This window comes from Pyxicephalus adspersus, chromosome Z, assembly GCF_032062135.1.
Source record: "Pyxicephalus adspersus chromosome Z, UCB_Pads_2.0, whole genome shotgun sequence".
NCBI lineage: Eukaryota > Metazoa > Chordata > Amphibia > Anura > Pyxicephalidae > Pyxicephalus > Pyxicephalus adspersus.
The window spans coordinates 65,377,318-65,399,057 of record NC_092871.1 but is presented as its reverse complement, the minus strand read 5'-3'; the positions used below and the strand labels follow the sequence as shown (position 1 = coordinate 65,399,057).

Below are 21,740 nucleotides of genomic sequence, written 5' to 3'. Positions count from 1 at the left end.
CTTTCACCAATCATTTCTACAGTCCATAGTTTGAAAGACTAACAAGAATTCAGATGGTTGCTATGGGCTTATTACATAGTTATCTAAAGTTGGAAGCCAAGGAAAGGTTGAGGAACGTCTGTTCACAACGTTTTCTGTTTGTTGCCAAATTGCTTTGGACAAAGTATATTAAGTGGAGATCTTTATAAATAGGTAGACATGAATATAGCAATATACAATGAGCTATGTACAGGTTGAAGTCTAAAGAGTCTTCTTTCTCAGAAATAAAACAAAGCATATTCAATATTTTTTAAGCAAAAGTTTGAGGAACCATAGTTGTGAATATACCTGTGAATCTACCACCATTTCTCATGGCCAAGGACTTCTCTTGAAGAGGATTCTCTAAGAGTGTTCTCATATTCTATACACCATGCTTGGATTTTTGTCCCCACGGTTTGGCACCCCATCCCCTAGATCAGGGGTGTCAAACTCTAATACACAGAGGGTCAAAATGAAAAACTCGACAAAGTCGCGGGCCAATCTTGTCCTTCTCATTATATATAAAACCTTTTTATAAGGAAACAAAGAGGTTTTGCTTCACATTCAATCTGGAACAAGCCTATAATAGAGAAAGATAATAGAACAAGCCTATAATAGAGGCAATGGAATTTTTTTTAAATTTTATTTGAGAAAAAAATCTTATGTCTCTTTCTCTATTTGTAGCCTGCTGAGTTAAATTTCAATTCACTAATAATAATAACAATTTTCTTTGTGAAACCATTCAAGTCCATGCTTTGGAGTAGCAAGGAAAAGTACAGCTGTGGGGGAGTGCTGGAAATGCCAGAAGAGGCCAATGTGGGCCTGGAACTCCCTCTTCATTGAAATAGTGACGCTACTAAAATTACCGGCATTACTTGGGTCTACAAAATAGTTCAATGCGAGGCCACTCATAGGCAGAGAGCCCTCTGGTCTGTGAACGCGAGTGATGCCGGGAATTAGAAGTAGTAGCGGCGCTATTTTATTGATGCAGCATGCCAGCTGCGGTTCATATTTAGGATTTCTTTGGACTAGCACCACTTCTTGGAGACAAGTGCATCTATTATAGTTGTTTGGGAGCGTCACATGAGGTATTGTAAGTATTGGCCATTTTGACTAATTCCCTTCAATTCCATGTATCAAGCCTGAAATCATGGGGCAAGGTTTGGTACACTATCCCCTAGATGGAGTTTCATGGTGCTTTACAATCCTACCACCTTAATTCCTAAAGCACCCAATACTAGCTGGTCCAGCCAAGGATACCTTTGAACTACAGAGTTTTGGAATGACAGCTTGTACTGAGAAGGACATGTTACTGTGTGTGATGCAGTATGGATATGATTTGCCCAAGGTTGAATACCACTTCTTGTAGTTGGACAAGCACACCTACCAGAACTAGCTGAGAACTTCACATGTGCCAAGTAAAAGCCACTCTGACAAGTTCACTTTATTTCTATCTACTAAGCTTGGATTTGTGGAATCATAATTGCAGACTCATGACATAGCAAAGCCAAGTTTCAAGGGGGTGACAGCCAGATTTGCATTCTCTTGTCTTACCAAATTTTACTGCTTTATAAGCAAGCAGGCACAAACCAAATTGTATACAATGTGCTAAAAGCAATCACAAAGCACAGGGCGGACTAAGTGTAACCAAATCGAGTCCTTCAAGGCTGCAGTAAATGTAGTGAAAAAATGACTGTATATATGAAAGTCCCGGCCTGTTTGTAGTAGCCCTGAAGGTATGAAGTTGGACAACCCAGGAAAATACTTTGTGAATTGAGGCTTGGTATGAGTAGCCCCACCTTAATCTGAGGAATTAGGTAGCTGTTGTACACTTATGATACCTTTTGGCAATTGGAATTCTATAATTGTACGATAAATTTCATGGGAGCTAAATGTCACTCTAAAGCCACTGTAAATATATATTTTTAATGTCTAAAATTAAATAGTAATGGTCCTAAATAACTGACCACATCACAAACCTGAGATACACTTTGACATTTTGGGTATAGCCAAGGACAGGAAAATGAATATAGGTGAAAAGTATAAGTATAATGTATATGCATTGTATAACAACAAGAAATGTATGTACAACATACATACATTTCTTTTATGTTTAGCGTTTTTTCATATCTTACATTTATCAATTTTTACATCTTTTTGTGTTTCAGATTCATGAACACATGTTTTTTGGCCAATGACAAATAGGGGTGAATATTTTACATCTATCTTCTATTTTTGTTGTAATTGAAAATTCCATGAGCACACATTTAAAGTATATGTACACCCTAAATATATTTGTTCATTTATTTCTTTTATTTTGATCTGTTTGTTTTATCTGTCCAATAAGTCCAACAAGTGCTGTCTTGTGTCCTATGAGCTCAGTAGTGGTATTGACCCTGATGCATCCACCTCTGAGGTTTACAGAACACTACTGCACTGTTATAGAAGTAAGTAGAAGGGGATGTTCAGGATTCTATGCAAATTTTCTGTCCTAGTATGACAACACTTCTTCATAGACACAAAGCATCACCTTAGAACAGTAAGGTGTCCTAGGATCAGTGGATAATAATATATAAACAAAAACAAAACAAATGCATAAGCATATATATTCCTTTTTTTGTCTTTAGATACACTTTAAGTGCCATTTATTTTACAGTAAATTTTGGAATTGTTTTAAATGTGTTTAACAGTTAAACACAAGCGGTAACATTCTGGGGAGGAGAAAATGGCCAGAAATAGGGGAAAATGCAAACCACTTTACATTTAACAAACAGAAATGGGGAGGCCATGAAGATTTCTTTGAAAAAAAATAGTTATTGATTCTTTAGAATCCTGATTGAGTTATTTTTTGAAACCATATAGTCATAGCTCCTAATGATTTCTTTAAAATTGTTCTTTTGTTTAATATTAACTGCCTTCCATTTTGTTTGATAAATACAGTACACGTTTCTGTATCGGTGTCCTTTCTTTTTAATACAAGGTCCTTTATTTTCTGTTAGTTTGATTTCTGAGAAATAAAGATTTCAGCTCCAGTTCACATTTAGTAACTTATCTTGCTCCTGAATGTTTTTAAATTGTTCTTTTAGGCATTGAAGGTCACTTTTAGGCAAAGATTTTGTAGGGCTGTTCCTTTCCTACAAGCAACTCTCTTGCTCAGGCGATGTTGTGGTGCTGATCTGCAGCCTCTGACATTGGCACCTGGTAGGTGATAGGTGGGTGTCTTCATCGGGGCTGTGCTGCCCTTGGAATGACTCCTGTTAAAGAGGGCTCAGCTCCACCTTGAAGTCCGTGAATGAGAATCCTGGGAACCAGAGGTCTTTGCAAAGCTGGTGGAGGTGCTGTAGGTCCCCTGTATAAATAAAGGGCTGCACTGGGGTCCAGGTTGGAAACAATGCTTTGTGGGTAAAAATATGGGGAAGGAAACATCCTCTGAAGAGCAGAGTAATTACCTGCCTCTGCCAACAGCTCCAGTCCAACTGCAGTCTGCCTCTTCCACTTTGTCCTGTGGGGAATAAAAGAAATTACTATATTCGCATTTCAAATACCATTTTGCTAGAGGATGCAGCATCCCGGTCTTTCTCAACCTTTTTACCCCCAAGGAACCCTTGAAATATTTTTTTAGGTAGATAGGTAGATTTATACATATATATAAATAAATAAATATATATATATATATATATATATAAATATATATATATATATATATATATATATATATATATATATATATATATACATATATATTGAAACAACCAAGAAGATGGAATTGCTAGAGTATTTGATAGTCAGTTATAATAATTAATCAGTTATAACCACAAAATAATTATTGTAACAATGTCAACATTAAAACGAAAGGTAATCCTAATGGCCCATAAAGAAACTCAGACAGACTCACATAAAATATTATACTTATATTGGTGATCATCAAGAAGAATTCCACCAAATATCAAAATAATCATTGGTAGCATTCCACTGACTCTGCTAAGGATGTCAGCCCAGAAATATGTAGTACTATCAGATGGAAGAATCAGACATTTTTCAAGGTACCCCCTGCAATCTTTTGAGTGACCCTGGTTGAGAATGGCCCAAGGTCATTTCTTTGTTCTTGGACACTGGAGCTGATATTAAAAAGGTGACCGACACACCAAATTTCATTTTGCTCAATAAAATTCTGGCCGCTGACAGATTGTTTTTTGCAATTTATTGCAATTTATTGTTTTTTGCAATTTATTGCAATTTATTGTTGCAAGTCGCAGCATTTCCTTGAGGAGATATATTCAGTTTTTGCAATTTGCTCAGATGGTTAATTGGTTGAAAGAATCTCTAAGTGGTTGCAATTTAGGCTGCTTTAGGCTTGTGGCTGCCTATACACCGCAAACAAATGTATTCTGATTTAATAAAGAGACTAATTGCCTGTACTCCTCTACTACTCAACAACTTTTTTTAACTAATTAACATCTCTATTTTAATTCTTAAACATACAAAGAAATACAAAGCAGCTTCTCAAATATACCACTTATATTTTATTTTCTTATATCTGAAAAATGTCTGCCATTTGCACTCTAAATCCAGACAAGGATTAAGAATAATGAAGGCATGTGCTCTTTATAACTTGTATATTATGCAGGTGTGAATCACTAATGAACATTTATCTGATATCTGTACATAGCCATGTGGACCTATAAATACCCAGTAGTGTTTAGAGAATAAAAAAAAAATTTACTGGCCTTTCTTTAACACATGATTGGATGATTACCAATAACACCTAAGACCAGTACAGACATCAGATAATTGTCAGATGATTGTTGCTGGTGTTTCTGATGACAGATGAATGATGCTAATTGATGATGAAATGCTGTAAGGAGAGTGTTGTTTGTTTTCTATGGAGGGGTAAGGAGGAAGACAAGTGAGTGGGACCCCACTGTGCTCTGCTTCATAGTAAAGCACAGCAGTCATTCCTATTCAGTTGTTCATCAAATGACATCAGGGGACCCCCTGTACACGTCAAATTTTCATCTGGGACGGGGATAACCGTTCGTCTTGGGGAACAATCTGATATGTGTATGAAGCTTAAGTCTTCACTGAACTCAATAAGGCACATGATTGTTTAAAAAGCCAGTCCAATGCATTCAGCACTGGAAGTCATATAGGGTGAAAGTTATTCTGCAATGAATTTATGTAATCACTGGAGATCACAATCTGAGCCCCTGTGTAGGTTTCCCTACAGTGTGCACAACAAATACAAAAAATGAGAATAAGAAATACATCACAAATCCCTCTAGAGCAGCCTTTTTTCAACCTTTTTAACATGAGGGAACCCCTTAAAATATTTTCAGGTCTTCAGGGAACCCCCTCTATGATTACTATATCCACAACTCACAGTACATTAGTGTGGTGATCAGTGGGAAAAATGTCACCCTTACAGACAGCCAAAAAAATCATTGGTGTTACCAAAACTGACCTGAGGGTCACCGCTAGCAACCTCTAGGTTGAGAAACACTGGTCTAGACATTTATTCTGCTTTTCAAAATTCCACGTCTGAGGGGCGTGGCTAAGTGCACAAGCAGGATGGCAGCTTAACCGAACAGCTCTGACTCCATGGGCCGGGAAATCAGCTTAAAAGCAGGCTAAAGCGCAAAAGACGGGGAAAAAATCAGCGGGGAACACCCGCAGCAAAGCACAGGCCGCAGACAGGGTTGCAACCCGGGACTTATCCGAGTTTTTTAAGCCCCAAAATCTGTAGGAGAAGCAGAGGGCAGATTCCAAGATGGCGCCCAAGTCACAGGAGGATGATTCTAGCAGAGATTTTTTTGCGCCCTCAGCAGCCTTAGCAGAGGAGGAGGGAGAAACACGGAGGCCAGTGCTGCTGGCAGATTTATCCAGCATGACTGCTGACATCAAGACCACTCTCCACACAGCCACTGCTGAACTTCAAGGTTGCTTTACAACTCTTAGTTGTTCTAAGTTAGAAGAGGTGGCTAAAGTAAGGAAACCCCATGGGGTGGTGATTGCTAGAATTGAGCAGACGGTTTCCTCACACCAGGAACATTTGATTACAATGAATAGGCAGATTGAAGAACTTGATAATCGGAGCAGAAGACATAATTTAAGAATTAAAGCATTGCCTGAATCGGTTCTTCCTGACCAGTTACATGATGCGGTGAGCACCTTATTTAAGGATCTACTTATTAGGTCTGCTGACACAGTGATTAATATCATTAAAGTCCACAGAGCTCCAAGACCCTGAGGCCCAGACCACCAGCCCCCCAGAGATGTGGTTTGTGGATTACAATGTCTTAGTCTCAAAGAGGAAAGCATGGCTGCTGCCAGGCAGAATGATTCTATCATGTTTCAGGAACATGCAGTGTCCTTATATCAAGACCTTCACCTATTACTTTGAAAAATCGCAGGGACCTAAAACCCATTCTACAAGTGCTTTGTCAGAAGAAAATACCCTTTAGATGGCGCTTTCCATTTAGCTTTCAGGTTATATCTAACGTGAAAGTAGCGGTGCTACATATACCCTCTGATTTACCAATGTTCTGTGTAACGCTTCAATACCGGAAATGACAATACCTGAACGGTACCAAGATTTTTATTTAGCTGGATCTCGACAGATGGACTCAAATCCCTCTTCTTCTCCTGTGGACAGCCCTAGTCCTAGGCGCAGTAAATTACAGGAGAGGTCCCTGGGACTATCGCAAAGGGTCATGCCAAGGAAGAGGGCTGATTCAGAGACATCGGCAGACAGCCACAGAACTGGCCTAGCTGTGCAAGTTCTGCTGTGATGTAATAGCCATGCCTGGATTGTTCGCTTACTCAGGCATTGTTTGAACTGCAAGTTACTCAGGGGGCAGGTTTCTATTTAATGTTCTTAATACTGCGTTAAATGTTGTTTTGATTAAAGCTCAAAATTAGCTTATGTATGTTTACACTCATAGAATGCCTGCTTAAAATATAAGGTGTTAACTGCCGTATTCACTCCCCCGCCAAGTGGAGTTGAGATTGTTGAGATTGCCTATACCAACGTTCTACTGTTTATTAACTTTTTCTTTTCGATTTGCTGCTAGACAGATCAGCCATAATTTGGTAAATTTCTGGCTGTCCCCCAACCCTAGTGGTGTCTATATTTTAGATATAGCACACCAAACTCCTAGAGACCCGGGACACATTGTAGTGTCAGGGCCTTGTTTGTAAAATCCTTTAATTTTCCCCTTTTCCTCTTCACCCCTTTGGGGCTGTTGATTACATACCATGGCGCCATTTGAGGTAACCATAGCGCATAGACTTCTTACTAATCACAATGTACATGCTCAAATGCTTTTGTCCCAAAATGTTTTGAACCTAATTTCCCAGAAAAGACCTTGTTACTGAGAGAATTTAAGAAAGCTGGTGCTTCGATCGTTTTCCTACAGGAAACGCACTTTAAAAAAGACAAAACACGGAAAATGACCAATTCCTTTTTTACTCAGGCGTATCACACCACAGATTCATTATCTAAAACGAAAGAAGTGACAATCCTGCTGAGTAAGTAATCAGGTTTCTGTGTTGTGAGGGTAAATACATTTTCCTTTCGGGCTCTATTGAAAACAAAGAAATGACATTGGTTAATGTGTATTTCCCAAATACTGGCCAACTAGCTTTTCTACAAATGATAGTGTCTGCCCTTCATGAGTCTGCCAACAGTATTGTGGTTATGGGAGGGGATTTTAATATCTCGCTCAATCCGCTGCTTTATACATCCAATAGCAGTTCCTCAGTGCCCTCCAAAGTGCTTTGGAAAATGAAACAATTGCTACAGTCCCTGCAGTCAGTTGATGTCTGGAGGTCCTTCTGCCCCTTGCAATGGGACTGCACGTTCTATTCCATAGTGCACAAGAAATACTCCAGAATCGATTATTTCTTTCTTTCACAATCTGATTTATTCATGGTCGATTCAGTAAAGAAAGGCACCCAAACATTTTCAGACCATGCGCCTGTCACGCTGTCGTTGTGGGGACTGTATAGCAGACACCAAGATTGGTGTTGGAGGCTGAATTCCACAACTCTCACTGACCCGGTTCTGAAATGAAGAATAGAGGAGCGTTTGACCTCCTTTTTCCAGGCCAATGTCACACCTACTATGTCCCCTAAGACAGCGTGGGAGGCCCATAAATGTTTCATCAGAGGGGAATAGATCAGAATAAGTTCTCTGAAAAAGAGAGAGGAAGACAGGAGGCTGTCCACTCTACTGCAGAAGGCAGCTGACCTAGAAAGTGTACACAAACAATCACTGTCGCAGCAGACAGCACAAGAATTGCAACAGGCCAGACTGGACCTCAAAGGTTTGATGGTCAGGTTATACATTGTGCCAGGCAGATGCATGATTATTACTCAGACTTGTATAACCTGCCTCAAATTTTATCAGCATCTTCCTGGAAACATTATCTCACCCAGAGTGAACTTTCTAAGCTGTCGTAAGTTGAGGCTGATAGTCTTGAACAGCCTTTCACTGTAGAGAAATTACAAAACGGCATCTCTCAGCTAAAAGCGGGGAAAAGCCCAAAGCCAGATGGCTTTACTATTTTCTACTAAAAAAACTTGGCTGCTACACTGATAGCACATCTGTTGCCGGCTCTAAATAGTATGGCCACAGGTTCGCCGGTCTCTAATTCTTGGTCGGAGGCATATATAACTGTGCTCCCTAAAGTGGGTAAGGACACCTGTTACAGCTCCTCCAGACACGTCTGTCCTCTTGTTTCTTCATCCGGCGTGTCCAGTGACGATCTCTGGGGTTTCCCGGTGATGTCACTCCATGCGTCGGTGCGGGCGGGAACAATTTAAAAAAAAAAAATTCATGAAAAACAGTGTACCGTTTTTGGTACAGAAATCTGGACATCAGTGAAACGCCCAGGTGGTTAAAGGTATGCTCCTGTCCACGGATGCTGAAAAAGCGTTCGACAGAGTGGCCTGGGACTACATGATTGAAGTTCTGAAGTTTATTGATCTCAAGGGACATATGCTTTCCTGGCTTCACTCCCTGTATTTCTTGTTCATAGCTAAAATTATATCGAATGGAATTTTTTCCCGTGCAATTGGGATTAGTAATGGAACCAGGCAAGAATGCTCGTTGTCACCCTTGTAGTTTTTTTTTAATCCTGGAGCTCTTTATCAAAATAATTAACACAAACAAAGAAATCGAAGGGTTTGCAATAGGCAACAGGGAATATAAAACTGCAGCATATGCCGATGATCTGATGTATTTTCAACCACAACCACAAACATCGGTGCCGAGTTTACTCAGGGAACTGGATAGATTCAGGCAGATCTCTAATTTTAAAATAAACTACAGTAAATCTGCGGCTTTGAATTTTGATTTGCTGCAGCACACAATATGTGAAATTCAACAAAATTCTTCCTTTACCTAGGAACAAACTGGCCTCCAATACTTAGGCATTCAGGTCCTCAGATATATCACAGAATTTTTTGACAAAACTATATCCCTTTACGATCAAGTATATATATAGAAGAACTTAGACCAGTGAGGCTAATGGAATGTGAGCTCATGAGAGCCTCACTCAATGTTGGTACTGAAAGGGCCTGAGACACTCCACTTTGTTTCGTATTCTAGTTTTTAGTTATGAGAGCTTAGTTTTGAGAACTAGATGTATTCCTTGGTTGTTTAGACTATATGTGTATAAACCTGATGTTCTGCCAAGATGAGTGTCCTTGTTAATTCTGCTAAACTCAGATAATGTCGATTGTTTATGAATACCAAGATGTTTTGTATGTGTCTGAAATTATGTCGCTAAACAGTTTCATTTAGAATACGTATTTTAGTGATTTTCCATTTCATTCCAATAAATGAGTATGCGCAATGACATATTGGTATGATATATAAACTAATGTTTGTTATAATAAAGTTGGAGATTGCTTGATACCATACGAGTGTATGCGTCGTTGAGTGATTCTTCCCAGGCGTGCCTGTTCTGATGCATGAGAGACTCTGGGATGAATTGAGAGGACAGAGGAATAGAGCCAAAAAACCTGCAGATCCTTTCAGCTGGGGGTTCGTAGGCCGGGATAGAGCACACAGGATTTTCGGTGAGTACAGGAATTCCTAATGGATTGGGAACTTTCTGGAACGGATTTTTTTAGAGCTGTGGTGCAATCAGGTTATAACTTACACTTATGGTCTGCCACTAGAGAGTGTCCCCGTAGGTATACTAAACCACAAACGCTCTATAAGTTAAATCTGTATGTAGCTGGAATTGATTCAGGAATTGTTGGGCGGGCCAAAGGGGAAGCTATTCCACTGTTTGAAAATCTTAGGGTTCCTCCTTGCTGTGAACTGCCGAGACAGAGAACATACTATTCTAAGAACTTTTCTTATCCTAACTAGTTAATATTATAAACCCAGGACAGGTTATGAGCTTGGGTTAGTTAGTGACACCCCTAATGTGTTTATTCTTAGTTAAAAATACTATGAGTCCAGGACTTTAGGAATGAGCCTGGAACTTTGAATAGTTGAGGCTACTTCTAAAACACATAAGCTATTGGTTACTAGAACTGATAGATAAAGTGAACACTAACAGCACACAATAACTTTGTTCTCTGTCTTGGTCGGTTCCTCATAAAGGGAGGATACCTTCAAAAATGGGACAAAATAAGACAAAAATGCCTTCCCCTAAGGTAGGAGAAACATGTAAGGATTATGTTGCCCGGGTATGTGGAACAGAACATTTCAGTCACCTTGAATGCTGACCCCAGAGTAGCTTCTGGTATGCTTCTCAGCCGTATATTATTCCGTCTCCCTCTATTCTCTTGGTCATCTATTCTAAGTGCAAATGATGATAGAAAGGAATGTACCTGCACTTGTGAATGCTCCAAGGCTGTAATTCTTGAATCTGTGTGTGATTTAGTTGATCCTACTACAGTCACCCTTGTATACACTGCAGTGATCTGATGCTGAAGGGATTCTGTTTTTCCCTAAGGGAATTTTTCAAGCGTGTGACTAAAGACTCAAAATCCTCCTTACTTTGCAGAAACTTTAGGGGAGTTTGCAGATCACTGGGAAGGCTTTGTTTCCCTTGCAGGAGAAAGTGAAACCTGGGCTGTGAGACACAGAGATGTCAGAGAGGAAGGAGGGGTGTGTCTGGGCTGTCAGCTTGTGTCCCAGACTCTTCATCCTGAAGCCTCTGATCTGACCTCGTGGCTGGGGTTGCCATCTTAGTTGTTTCCCGGTCTGAAGCAGTTGGGGAGTCTGAGGGGAAATACTGGTGGAGATCACATTTCTTGGCTGATCTACCTGGTCCCTTGGGTTTCTTGTGCCTGGGCATGCAAGATTCAGCTGGCTGCAAACGGGTTTAAGCTCTTAAAATGGTTAATTAGTCAGGATGGCAGAATGGACTGAGAGCATGGGAAGTGTAAATTTTTCAGGATCATCCCAAATTTTCCCGTAAATCTGCTAGGAAGGGATTTATTTGTTTACTGAAATTGCAGTTGGGGATTAGCAAAACAGGACACCTACATGTCACATCCTCAGTTGCCCATGCCCATTCATATGCCAAACAGTGGTTGTTTTTTATATCTGGAATGTCAGCCACAGGATCCACTACTTGATCAGGTTCCTCCTGAAGTGTGGGCAAGGACTGACCAAGATGTTGGTCAAATCTCTTGTACACCTTACAAGGCAATGCTGAAGCCCGGCACTGCATCTGTCTACATTAAACAATACCCACTTTCCCCAGAGAAAGAAAAGGGAGTTGAACCAATGGTAATGGAATTTCTGGAGGCAGGGGTTATTGAGGAAATTATTTCTCCCTACAACACACCTATCAACCGAGTGAGAAAGGCTGACAATACCTTTAGGTTTGTCTAGGATCTTAGAGCAGTAAATGCTCAGATCATACCCATTGCCCCTGTGGTTCCAGACGTGCCATCTCTGCTATCAGCTAGTCCTGCACATGCAGAGTTTTTCTCTGTTATTGATTTAAAGAATGCATTTTTTTCTGTCCCAGTTGACAAGGAGACACAACCACTTTTTGCTTTAACATTTAAACATCACCAGCATACTTGGTGTAGAATGCCTCAGGGTAATGTAGATTCCCCTGTAGTCTACTCTATTGTTCTCCAGACTACACTGCGCCCTTGGACTGCCCCTCATAGTTCTGTCCTTCTACAATATGTGGATGATCTCCTCATATGTAGTTTCACTCGGGAGGCCTGCCAGGCGGACTGTGTTAGTCTATTACTGTGGTTATATGCATGTGGACATAAAGTAGCAAGAAAGAAATTGCAATGGTGTACAGAAAGTGTTGATTATTTGGGCTTTGTCCTCAGTAAAGGTGAAAGGAAAATCAGCCATGCCAGAATTACTGCTGTACTGGGTCTGCCCCGCCCACAAACCAAGAAATACATGTTAACCTTTCTTGGCATGATTGGTTACTGCCGCCAATGGATAGCTGACTGTTCCTATTATGACAATGTTCTGAGACAAGCCACCAAGACTGATTTGCCTGATTTTATTAAATGGTCTAATGAAATGTTACAAGTTTTTGGTCATTTGAATGTGCGGCGGTTTCAAGTCCTGGTTTGAGCCTACCCAACTATGGCGTGATGTTTCACTTATTTGCCAGGGACAATTGTAAAACCATGGCAGGAGTCCTGGCGCAGGGATATGGAGGCAAATTTCGCCCTGTTGCTTTTTTCTCAAAAGTGTTTCTGGTTCAGGTTCAGGGCATGCCTGCGTGTCTCAGGAGTCTGGCAGCCTGTGCCATGGTTGCTGAGATGGCTACGCCTATTACCCTAGGTCATCCCACCATTCTGCATACCTCACATAATGTTTAAGCTTTACTGAAAAACATACAAACACAGCATATGTCAGCACAAAGACTGAGTGGATATGAAGTTTTGTTGTTATCTAATCCTCAGCTTCATATTAAATACTCAGCACCCACATTTGGCCAGGATTTGGCAACAAGTAGTGACAAGTTAGAATGGCAGTCGGTAGGTGCAGTACAAAATCCTGATACGGGTCTTATCTGCAAAGAGGGGAAACCATGTATTCCAGTTGCAAGCGCCCCAATTTTAATTGCACAATATCATGACCTTGGCCTCAGGGGAGCACAGGCAACCACTGGCCTCATTAGGAGAGATTTTTTTCATACCAAGCCTTAGATCAAAGGTACAGTCTTATGTTTTACGATGTATTTACGTATTCTCCAGAATCCCAATTCTGCATACATAGGATCCAAACCTGTTTCCATAAGGGATGGCCAACAAGGTTTTTGTTAAAAGTAGTTAACATCTCAGGCTCCCTGGTTGGCCACTCTTCTAAAGTTAGGGTGGTCAAGCCCCTGTTGGAAGTGGGTACTTCCAATAACCGACGTAAGTGGCGAGGGAGGTGTAGAGATTTTAGACAAGGTAGATGATTTATGAAATAGGTTTAGGGTGGCTTCAATTGTTGGATTGCCCCAGATCGAAGGGGGAATAGGAGTGCTGCTGCATGGAAGGGCAGTCAGCAGGATCTCCATTGTTGCTTGTTCTATTTTAACCATTGCTTTCAGTCACCATCTCTAAACCATTCAATCACTCTGCCTAAATATATCACAGCATTGTACATAGAGGGGTCTGGCACTGCTACCCTCCTTGCTTCTTTGTCAGATGGAGGATTTGAAAACATAGTGCTGGTTTTATAAATTGTCCTTAAAAATTGTCTAAATATTGATTTCAGATTATGGAAGAATACAGCTAACATTTTGATTGGTAGTGCCTGCATCACATATAGGCAATAATAATATCTTGATTGCATTAGATCTACCGAACTATGAAAGCAAAATCACATGCCATTGTGAGAGTTCATTCTTAAAGTGCTCAATAAAGGAAATAGGAGGTTATTTTTTACACTTCCTGGCAATGTTAAAATCTGTCCCCCCTTGTCCTGCCTCTTAGCGAGTCCCTAATGGCCAAAAAGATTGTTTATTATTAAAATTAGATAATAGGAGGCAACAGGGCATCCTTTAAAGTGTGCCGTTAACTCCATATTAACATGCCATGGTCCACTGACCAGGTTATAGGAAAATGCCATTGTGATACAGATTTCCACCCACTATCGAGTATCCATGGCCAGCTGAAAGACAGCGGTCACCAAACAGTGGTCCGTGAGAAAATGTTGGTGGTCCACGCCTCTGGCCGGTGCACCCTCGAGCGGGGTCAGCAGAAAGGATGCCGCTGGGAGGACTCACCGGCCAGAACTGCAGACCACATCCCCAATACAGTTCCCAGGTTTGGGGTAGTGGACGTTCTGTGTCCCTGGACACAACCCGCCCACTCTCCCATTGCAGGCTCAGATCTGCGATAGGAGAGTGGGCGGGGTTATGTCGTAATGATAACACTCTGGGGGAGGTTTCTCCCCCTTTGAGTGACACCTGGCTCCCCGCACATGCCCGGTCGGGTGCTGGTGATTTTAGTGGTCTGCAGGACTGAAAAGGTTGGCGACCACTGTTCTAAGACAACCAAACATGCTTACTCTGTGTTGGAGATCTGTATTTTTGGAACACTGTAGGGGCATCCAACATTCACGGCACAGCACCCCACCCACTGCGGTTTATTGGCCTATCAATTTGTATAAGAAGTAGGGATTGTTCACTTTTTTCTTGTACATGATTGGAGGATTGAATAGCATTTATTTACTAACTTCAGTGAATGTTCACTTTAACTTTTCACTTCTCTTCTAAATAAGATCTTAGGGTGTAACAGCAGGTGGTGCACAAGGTGAAGTTGCTTCTGGGCCCATTTATTCCCCAGCACTCACAACACTAAGAGGAGTTCATGACCCTGGTTCAGGCCCACAAACATGAACAATATATGTGTTTGTATTGTAGGAAAAAAGAAAAAAGGAAATATATACAAATAATTAGAAATCAAACAAACTCCATGTAGACAGGCTCAGGGTCTAAGCGCAGCAAGGCAACAGAGTGCAAAAAGAAAACCTACAACCCACTTTTATATTTTTAAACATATCAAGAAACATACAGCAAAAGAGTTGAACAGAGAAAGGAAATGTGCTGGCATGAGATATAAAGGTATCCTGTTTACACCTTTAGCTTTGGGATTGATTTCCTAAAGAAATACAGGTTGTTCACTTAGTAAAGGGTTTATTCAATCAGCCGAATGTTCCAGGAATTCTGCTTACTACAAATATCAAATTATGTCCAAGCAAAAATGCTGTTGTCCTACATTTCCTTGTATTTGCTTCTTTTTTTTGGAAAGTACATTTTTTCCACAACCACTGAGCTAAGTGACTTATTCCCTGCAGAGTACTAAGTAAACGCTCTAAATAAAGAAATAAAAAAAGAAATATCAACCCGCAAAACCAGTGGAACCACAAGTGCCTTTTTGTAGCTCCAAGCTATCATTCCACACACAAATGCATTAACCATCTAATTTAGTACGTACAAGCCCTGTTGTCATCTGTATAATGTACAGGCACTGCAGCAATCTTGTCCTGACAAACAGAAGTGAATACTTAATCAGCCATTGTGGACTTATTATTTACTATACGTAGCAAGTGTAGGTGTACCTGTGTCTCTAGCAGTGCATTCTACTGTTTTTGGAACAAGCATCCCAGCGCTCACACACAGAAATTATATCATAGCATGAATGATAAAAATAAGACATAGATATAGCTGTATTAATGACTACATGAAAAGCTTTAAAGCAACCTGTCATTAAAAATAATATTTGAGCATGCATCGGCTAACAAGTGAAGGTGTTTCCTCGAACCTGTCAGTATCTGCATTATTGTTTCAAAAAAAAAGGCAGCTAAAAATGTTCAGCACCTGACATGAAATTAAGAGCTGTCATGTCAGGTGCAATTTTTTGCTACTTTGCTTTTCTTTGCTAATACTTTGATTTTTCACTGCTGAGAAGCAGGAATTAGAAAAGCCAAATTTTACAGTTTAACTCTGCATTTTTACACTGTGCAATCCCATCACCTGATGTCTTAAAGTCATTTCTGTGTAGTTCAGACACATTTTGGTAAGACATCCAAGTGTCTTGGAATTGTGGGAAACATAAATTAAAGGGCCATGACAATCTGGGAAATTGGTAGTTTAGACGTCATTAACCTGATGTGGAACTACAATTCCCAGAAAACCTTCAAATCCTAGATGATACTGGCACACTTTGTAATTCGGATGGCTTTTAAAAATGTATTAAGTGTATGCCAATTTGTACACATGTACATTATGCTAGGAAAGAGCTCAGTCTGTATCATAAAAATGATATAGCAAGTATGTATAATAGGATGTATTGCATATACATAGTATGTATTGTAAAAAGATATCTTTGTTCCAAGTACATTTTTAAAAAATTTTAAAAACTTATTGTGACAATTTTTTTTGTGTGTGTTAATTCCTTAATGCTTGTCAAAAGATAGAAATAATTAGCAAAGCCAAAATGTATATACATATATATATATATATATATATATATATATATAGTTATTTACAGCAAAATAATAATATATGGTAGATATTCTAAAAGGCAACAAAAAAGAATATGAACACTACTAAAAAATGTAAAGGTATAGTAAAAATGGAGCTTGGAGAATAAGAGTTGTAAGGCAGAAAAGACCAAGGGACATATAAATACTCTCCTTTCTAAGTCAATGTGATTCCCCTAGGACACCTTGCTGGGATTGTCAAAATCGATTGTACATATTCTATAATAAATCAATTTCACAACCTACAGATCCAGCCACATTTATTTGAGATTTCCGCTCCCTTCTACTAAAGAAATAGTCCTATTTCCAGGACTAAATTATTCATTTCATATTTATAATAACTTTGTAATTACTGGAAACAGCCTGTTAATTATTGATGCGCAAAGCAACAATTGGTGATTTAATAATAATGTGTGAATGTGTTAAATAGCCATGTTTATTTAAAGTACAAGTTTGTTTTTTTTACTAACAGGCTCGCAGAATTAAAATGTATGTAAATATTATTGTGGTGTCCAGTAACTTTTTCGTAATCATATAATTATACATTTTACGTTTGTAATAAATAATTTTTTTTTTTCAATTCATGTTTTTGATTTTTGTATAATGAAAATTACATTTGTGTTTTATGGGTGAATTCTTTTTTATATTGATATATTTATTATTATACCATAATCATGTGATACAACAGCCACAAAAAAAGTCATAAGTAGCCAAATGTGCTGCAACATAATCCTAAACAGGTAGTATAAAATAAATACAAAATAAAAATCATATATAACTGAAATATTTTGTTGTAAATAATATTGTGATAATGTCCCAAAATGTTCTGTTATTTATAACAAATTATATTAATTTAAATATAATACAATAATAATATACATTATTGTATTTTATTATATTATACAATATTATAATCACAGACGTGCCTTTTAAACAAATATTCAATTCCAGAATATCAAGGTAGGTGATTACTTGTATAATGACATTGCTTACATTAGTGCTTTTTTTGCTTTATAATTGGAGATTTATGTGCCAAATGTGTTAATAATTCCAGTCATTCATCTTGTCTAAGCAGGTGGATAAAAAGTAACTTTATACACCTCCACTAGGTAATCCTGTTCACAGAATTGGTGTCATAATTAGAGGAATCTTTGGATCATCTCCAAAGTGCCATTACGCTTTACAGGAAAGAAAAAACATTGCAATATTTGTATAAATTAAAAATCAATAAAAAGTAAAATAAAAAGAATTAAAAAAACGATTAAGCAAATCAAATTAGTTTCTATTAAATTTAGATCTAGATTAAAAAAGATTAAAAATAGATACAGCAGTGTCAATAATAATACTATATTAGTAGCCATGTTAAAATATTTATTATCTTCATTTCAATATCATTAAAATATTATTTTTTTTACTTATTTTATAAAGAATTTAAAATGTATCATTATTAAAAAATAATATTAAAAATTTGTTTTAATAATAAACTATCATAAAGTTTATTTATGTATCTTTTATTTTCTTTCACCACAGTTATTTAAAATAAAAATGGGAAGCACAGTGCTAACTAGGTAAGGTAATAGGTAAGGTAAGGTCCCTATTTAATGTACAGCGCTGCATATTATGTTGGCGCTATAAAAATCCTGTTTATTAATAATAAAAAAATTAATAATATTAGATGGAAATGTTGTTAATAAGTATGGATAACATATTCAGATACATTTTTATTCTGTTCCCAGTTTTCCACATATGAGTGGCTTGAAATGATACAAAGAAAAAAGTTTATATATATTGTATGCCCCACTAACTCCTGAATCTGTGGCATATAAACATTTTATAATGTGGTGGTGTTGTATCACTTGCTGTATCAATGTATTTTATACATTTTTTTTTGTCTTAAATTCCTAAATATTTTTAAAACATTTTCCCAAGCAGTTTAACTGATTTCCTTTTATTGCTATAAAAATTGGGCAGGGGAGTTTTGCAAAGTGTTTTGCAATGCATATGACAGCTTGTAAACTCCGCTGCTACAGGGAATCTAGTCTGCCCTGGTTGGGCGACATTTTGAGTGTTTGGGACAGCAATGCATGTCATGCCCCATGCTATGTACCAAAGCAATAAAGTTGTCACAATAATAATGTTAAGTCCAAACATTAAGTCTTAGTCAATGCTGAATATACCTGCACACCACATTTGACGCAGCAGCGATGCTGGATAGGCACTCACCTTCTATTCTGGTACCAAGTCTTGACCTGGGTGTCTGTGAGGTTCAGTGAAGCTGCCAGCTCCATCCTGTCCTGAACACTCAGGTATTTCTGTCTCTCAAAACTTCTTTCCAGCTGTGCCAGCTGATGATCTGTAAAAGCAGTACGGGCTTTGCGGGGCTTCTTCAGCCGTACTGGAGGACTGTCCCTGGAACTGGAAATCTCTCGATCTCCTTCTTCTTTTACTAGAAAATATGAGCGTGTCATCTGTGAGCCAACATGACCTACACCCAGAGCACCCATCAGAGCCACTTCATATCATCATTTCCACATTTATTTATATTTAACACATGGAAGGATCTCAAATCCCCTAGGAGATTTCAGTCACTGCAAAAACGCTCATGTCATATAAAATGTCATACAAGGTATTGTCATGTATGATACGTATCACACAGGGATCTGTGGAAGACCAATAAACATACAAGTTTAGATTAAATACATATGGTTGTATGAGCTTCGGGACATCTGATCATCCTGCTTTGGCAAGTCTCCATCCAAAAGAATCTATCTATCTATCTATCTATCTATCTATCTATCTATCTATCTATCTATCATCTATCTATCCTCAATAATTTTCTCTCTCTGTCTTTCTCTTTTTTTCTTTCTCTCTACGATATATTTAGGATTACATATAAGATATCAGGAGTGTAAGGAGTGAAACGCTCATCACATTACATATCTCTCCTCAGCCTCGTCCAGGGGTTTATGGAGCATTTTATTGTACGAGGTTCCTCTCTTGACAAGTGTGAAGTTGATTCCCCTCTGCAGGAAGACAATAATCCGTTTAATTGAGCCACTGGGGATCGGCAATCCTTCAGCCAGATATCCCCACCGAAAGCGCTGGAGCAGCAATGCGCCTTACTTACGCTGCACTCAGAAAGAACCAAGCCAACACGGGCCCAGTGCTGGGGTCCAATGTCATCCTAACCAGAGGCCAGGAATAGGAGGAAAATAAAATAAATAATCTTATAAAGTTATCTGTTCTGGCGCATTATACACCTGAATATAAAAAAAAAAATATTATTATTATATAAATCCAAGATTATTGGACTTTATTGTTGTATCAGTGATTTATTATATCTGACCATTCATCAGACACTTCCAAATTAAGCTATATATATCAATCTATTTATATACAGAAATATATATATATATTTTTATATATTAGCAAATTGAACAAAATAATCACATTTTTTTTTAAACAATAAAATCACATTTAAACTCCAATCATTTGTTCTATTTAAAGATGAAATTGGACTTTTTCTTTTAAATAAATATTAAAAATAATATTTCTCGCACAGCCATCACAATGAGAAACAGGGGCAATAGAAGACACCATTCCACCCAGATGAAGACTTCTCCATGCAATGAAAAGCTTTGAAACTTTTACAAATTGAGGCGCCGTTTTTGGTTTTAATACAAAAAATGATGCATATAGAAAAAGTACAATCTAGAAATGAAACCGGAATAGCGAATAAATCAGACGATCAAACAAAATCTGGCTCTGTAAAAGTTAATGCATAATTTACAAAGAATATTTATAGATATTTTTTTTTATTTTTTTTTAAATTGAGTAATTAGATGACAGCCGATCTTTTTTCTTTATTGTCAGTTTTCCCCTAATTGCATGGTAATAGATGAAACCGGATTGTAGCAGTAATTTGGAGAGCCACTTTTATGTTAATTCGTTAGATATTTATTCCTAATGATTCTTTCCGATAATGAAGCCTCTAAGGGGAGCCTGTGGTGTCGGAATCCTAATTTAGTATTTTTTTAAGTTTCCTCTAACTAACCCATATTGCCTATTTTTTATGTATTTTATTTGAATAATTTATTTTAAAATATATAAATATAACAATAAAATACTAATTTATTTTTGCAAATAATTTATTTTTAGAAAGTTTTCTTTTTTAAAAACAAACCACTAATTTTCTAATTTGTTTATTTTTATTATTATTATTATTATTAATAATAATAATAATAATAATAATATTAATCATATCAACAATTGTTACTATTATTAGTATATATATATAAGTCATTGTTATATTTCCTGTAGCTTTTCCTTGCAGGAGCAACGGCTCACCTTTACCTTTATATTCTGATTCTGAGGATGTGGAGCTGCTACTTTTCTCCAGTTTGTCCTTAAAGTCCTCAGTAGCTTTGCTGGACATGCAGTGGTTCAAGTCCTGGGCTGGTTGCCCATTGCTGGAATAAGGGGCGCAGGTGGCCAGCGGTTTGCAGTCCGCTAGGATGTCTCGGATAAAAAAAGAGGAGGTGACTGTTCGAGATTGGGATGGAGCTGGGATCTGGATCCCTGGCTGCAGGTGGGACTCGATGGCCAAAGCTACCCCTTGCCTGGAGCTGACCGAGTCCAGGCACTCTCTAGATGGAGAAGGTGGAGAGAAGCAAATACTGCTAACCTCAGACCTAGGGCTGAGTTCCAAGGGTGACCTGCTGTTCCCCATCTGTGGGTCACCTTGAGCAAGCCCTGGGCTACTGGCTCTGTGGGACAAAATAGTGTCAATTCCAAACCCGTTGGAGCCTTCCATGCCAGTTAGCCTTCAAAAAGTCATTGAGCCTGAAGGAACCAGCAGAGAAGAATTGGTCCCCAAGTTTATTGGAATTTAGGCGGCAGTTTTAAATCAGGTCCCCACCCATGCCAAGTTCTTTTCCTACCAAGCAAGTCCCAGTTATAGCCAGTCTTGGGAGGTGGGTGTCCTGATGACCTCAGAAGAAAGAGAAAACTGTGAGAAATAAATAGAAGGTTTTAGCAATGGAACCAGAGCAATGATGGCAAAATCGATAAACTGAGAAACAAGTGAAAGGATTCCACAGAGCTTCAGCTGTGGATGAGATGCAGGATGGCAGGAGAGCAGAAAGTGGAAGGCTCTAATCTTCCATCAAACATAACAGCGAAGGCTGGGGGTAATCAACGGACACGTCCCATTCTCCCAAGGACCCTTTGAAGACCA

At 38.5% G+C, this 21,740-nt stretch overlaps 1 protein-coding gene across 1 annotated transcript; it reads right to left on the bottom strand.

Moving 5' to 3' along the window:
* Positions 1–3,240: 3,240 nt before the first annotated feature.
* Positions 3,241–21,317, bottom strand: BARHL1 (BarH like homeobox 1). Its single transcript, XM_072430525.1, has 3 exons — positions 20,858–21,317; positions 18,728–18,950; positions 3,241–3,520 (listed from the first exon to the last, which is right to left on the bottom strand). The coding sequence occupies exons 1-3, from the start codon at positions 21,315–21,317 to the stop codon at positions 3,241–3,243; spliced, it is 963 nt and encodes a 320-aa protein (XP_072286626.1).
* Positions 21,318–21,740: the final 423 nt, after the last annotated feature.

Bases quoted from the DNA above. Each gene is read 5' to 3' on its own strand.
- BARHL1 (XM_072430525.1), bottom strand. From the start codon at position 21,317: ATGGAAGGCTCCAACGGGTTTGGAATTGACACTATTTTGTCCCACAGA. The intron at 18,951-20,857 runs GTAAAGGTGAGC...CATATTTTCTAG, and splicing joins CTCAGAATCAGAATATAAAG to TAAAAGAAGAAGGAGATCGA. The intron at 3,521-18,727 runs GTGAGTGCCTAT...TATTCCCCACAG, and splicing joins ACTTGGTACCAGAATAGAAG to GACAAAGTGGAAGAGGCAGA.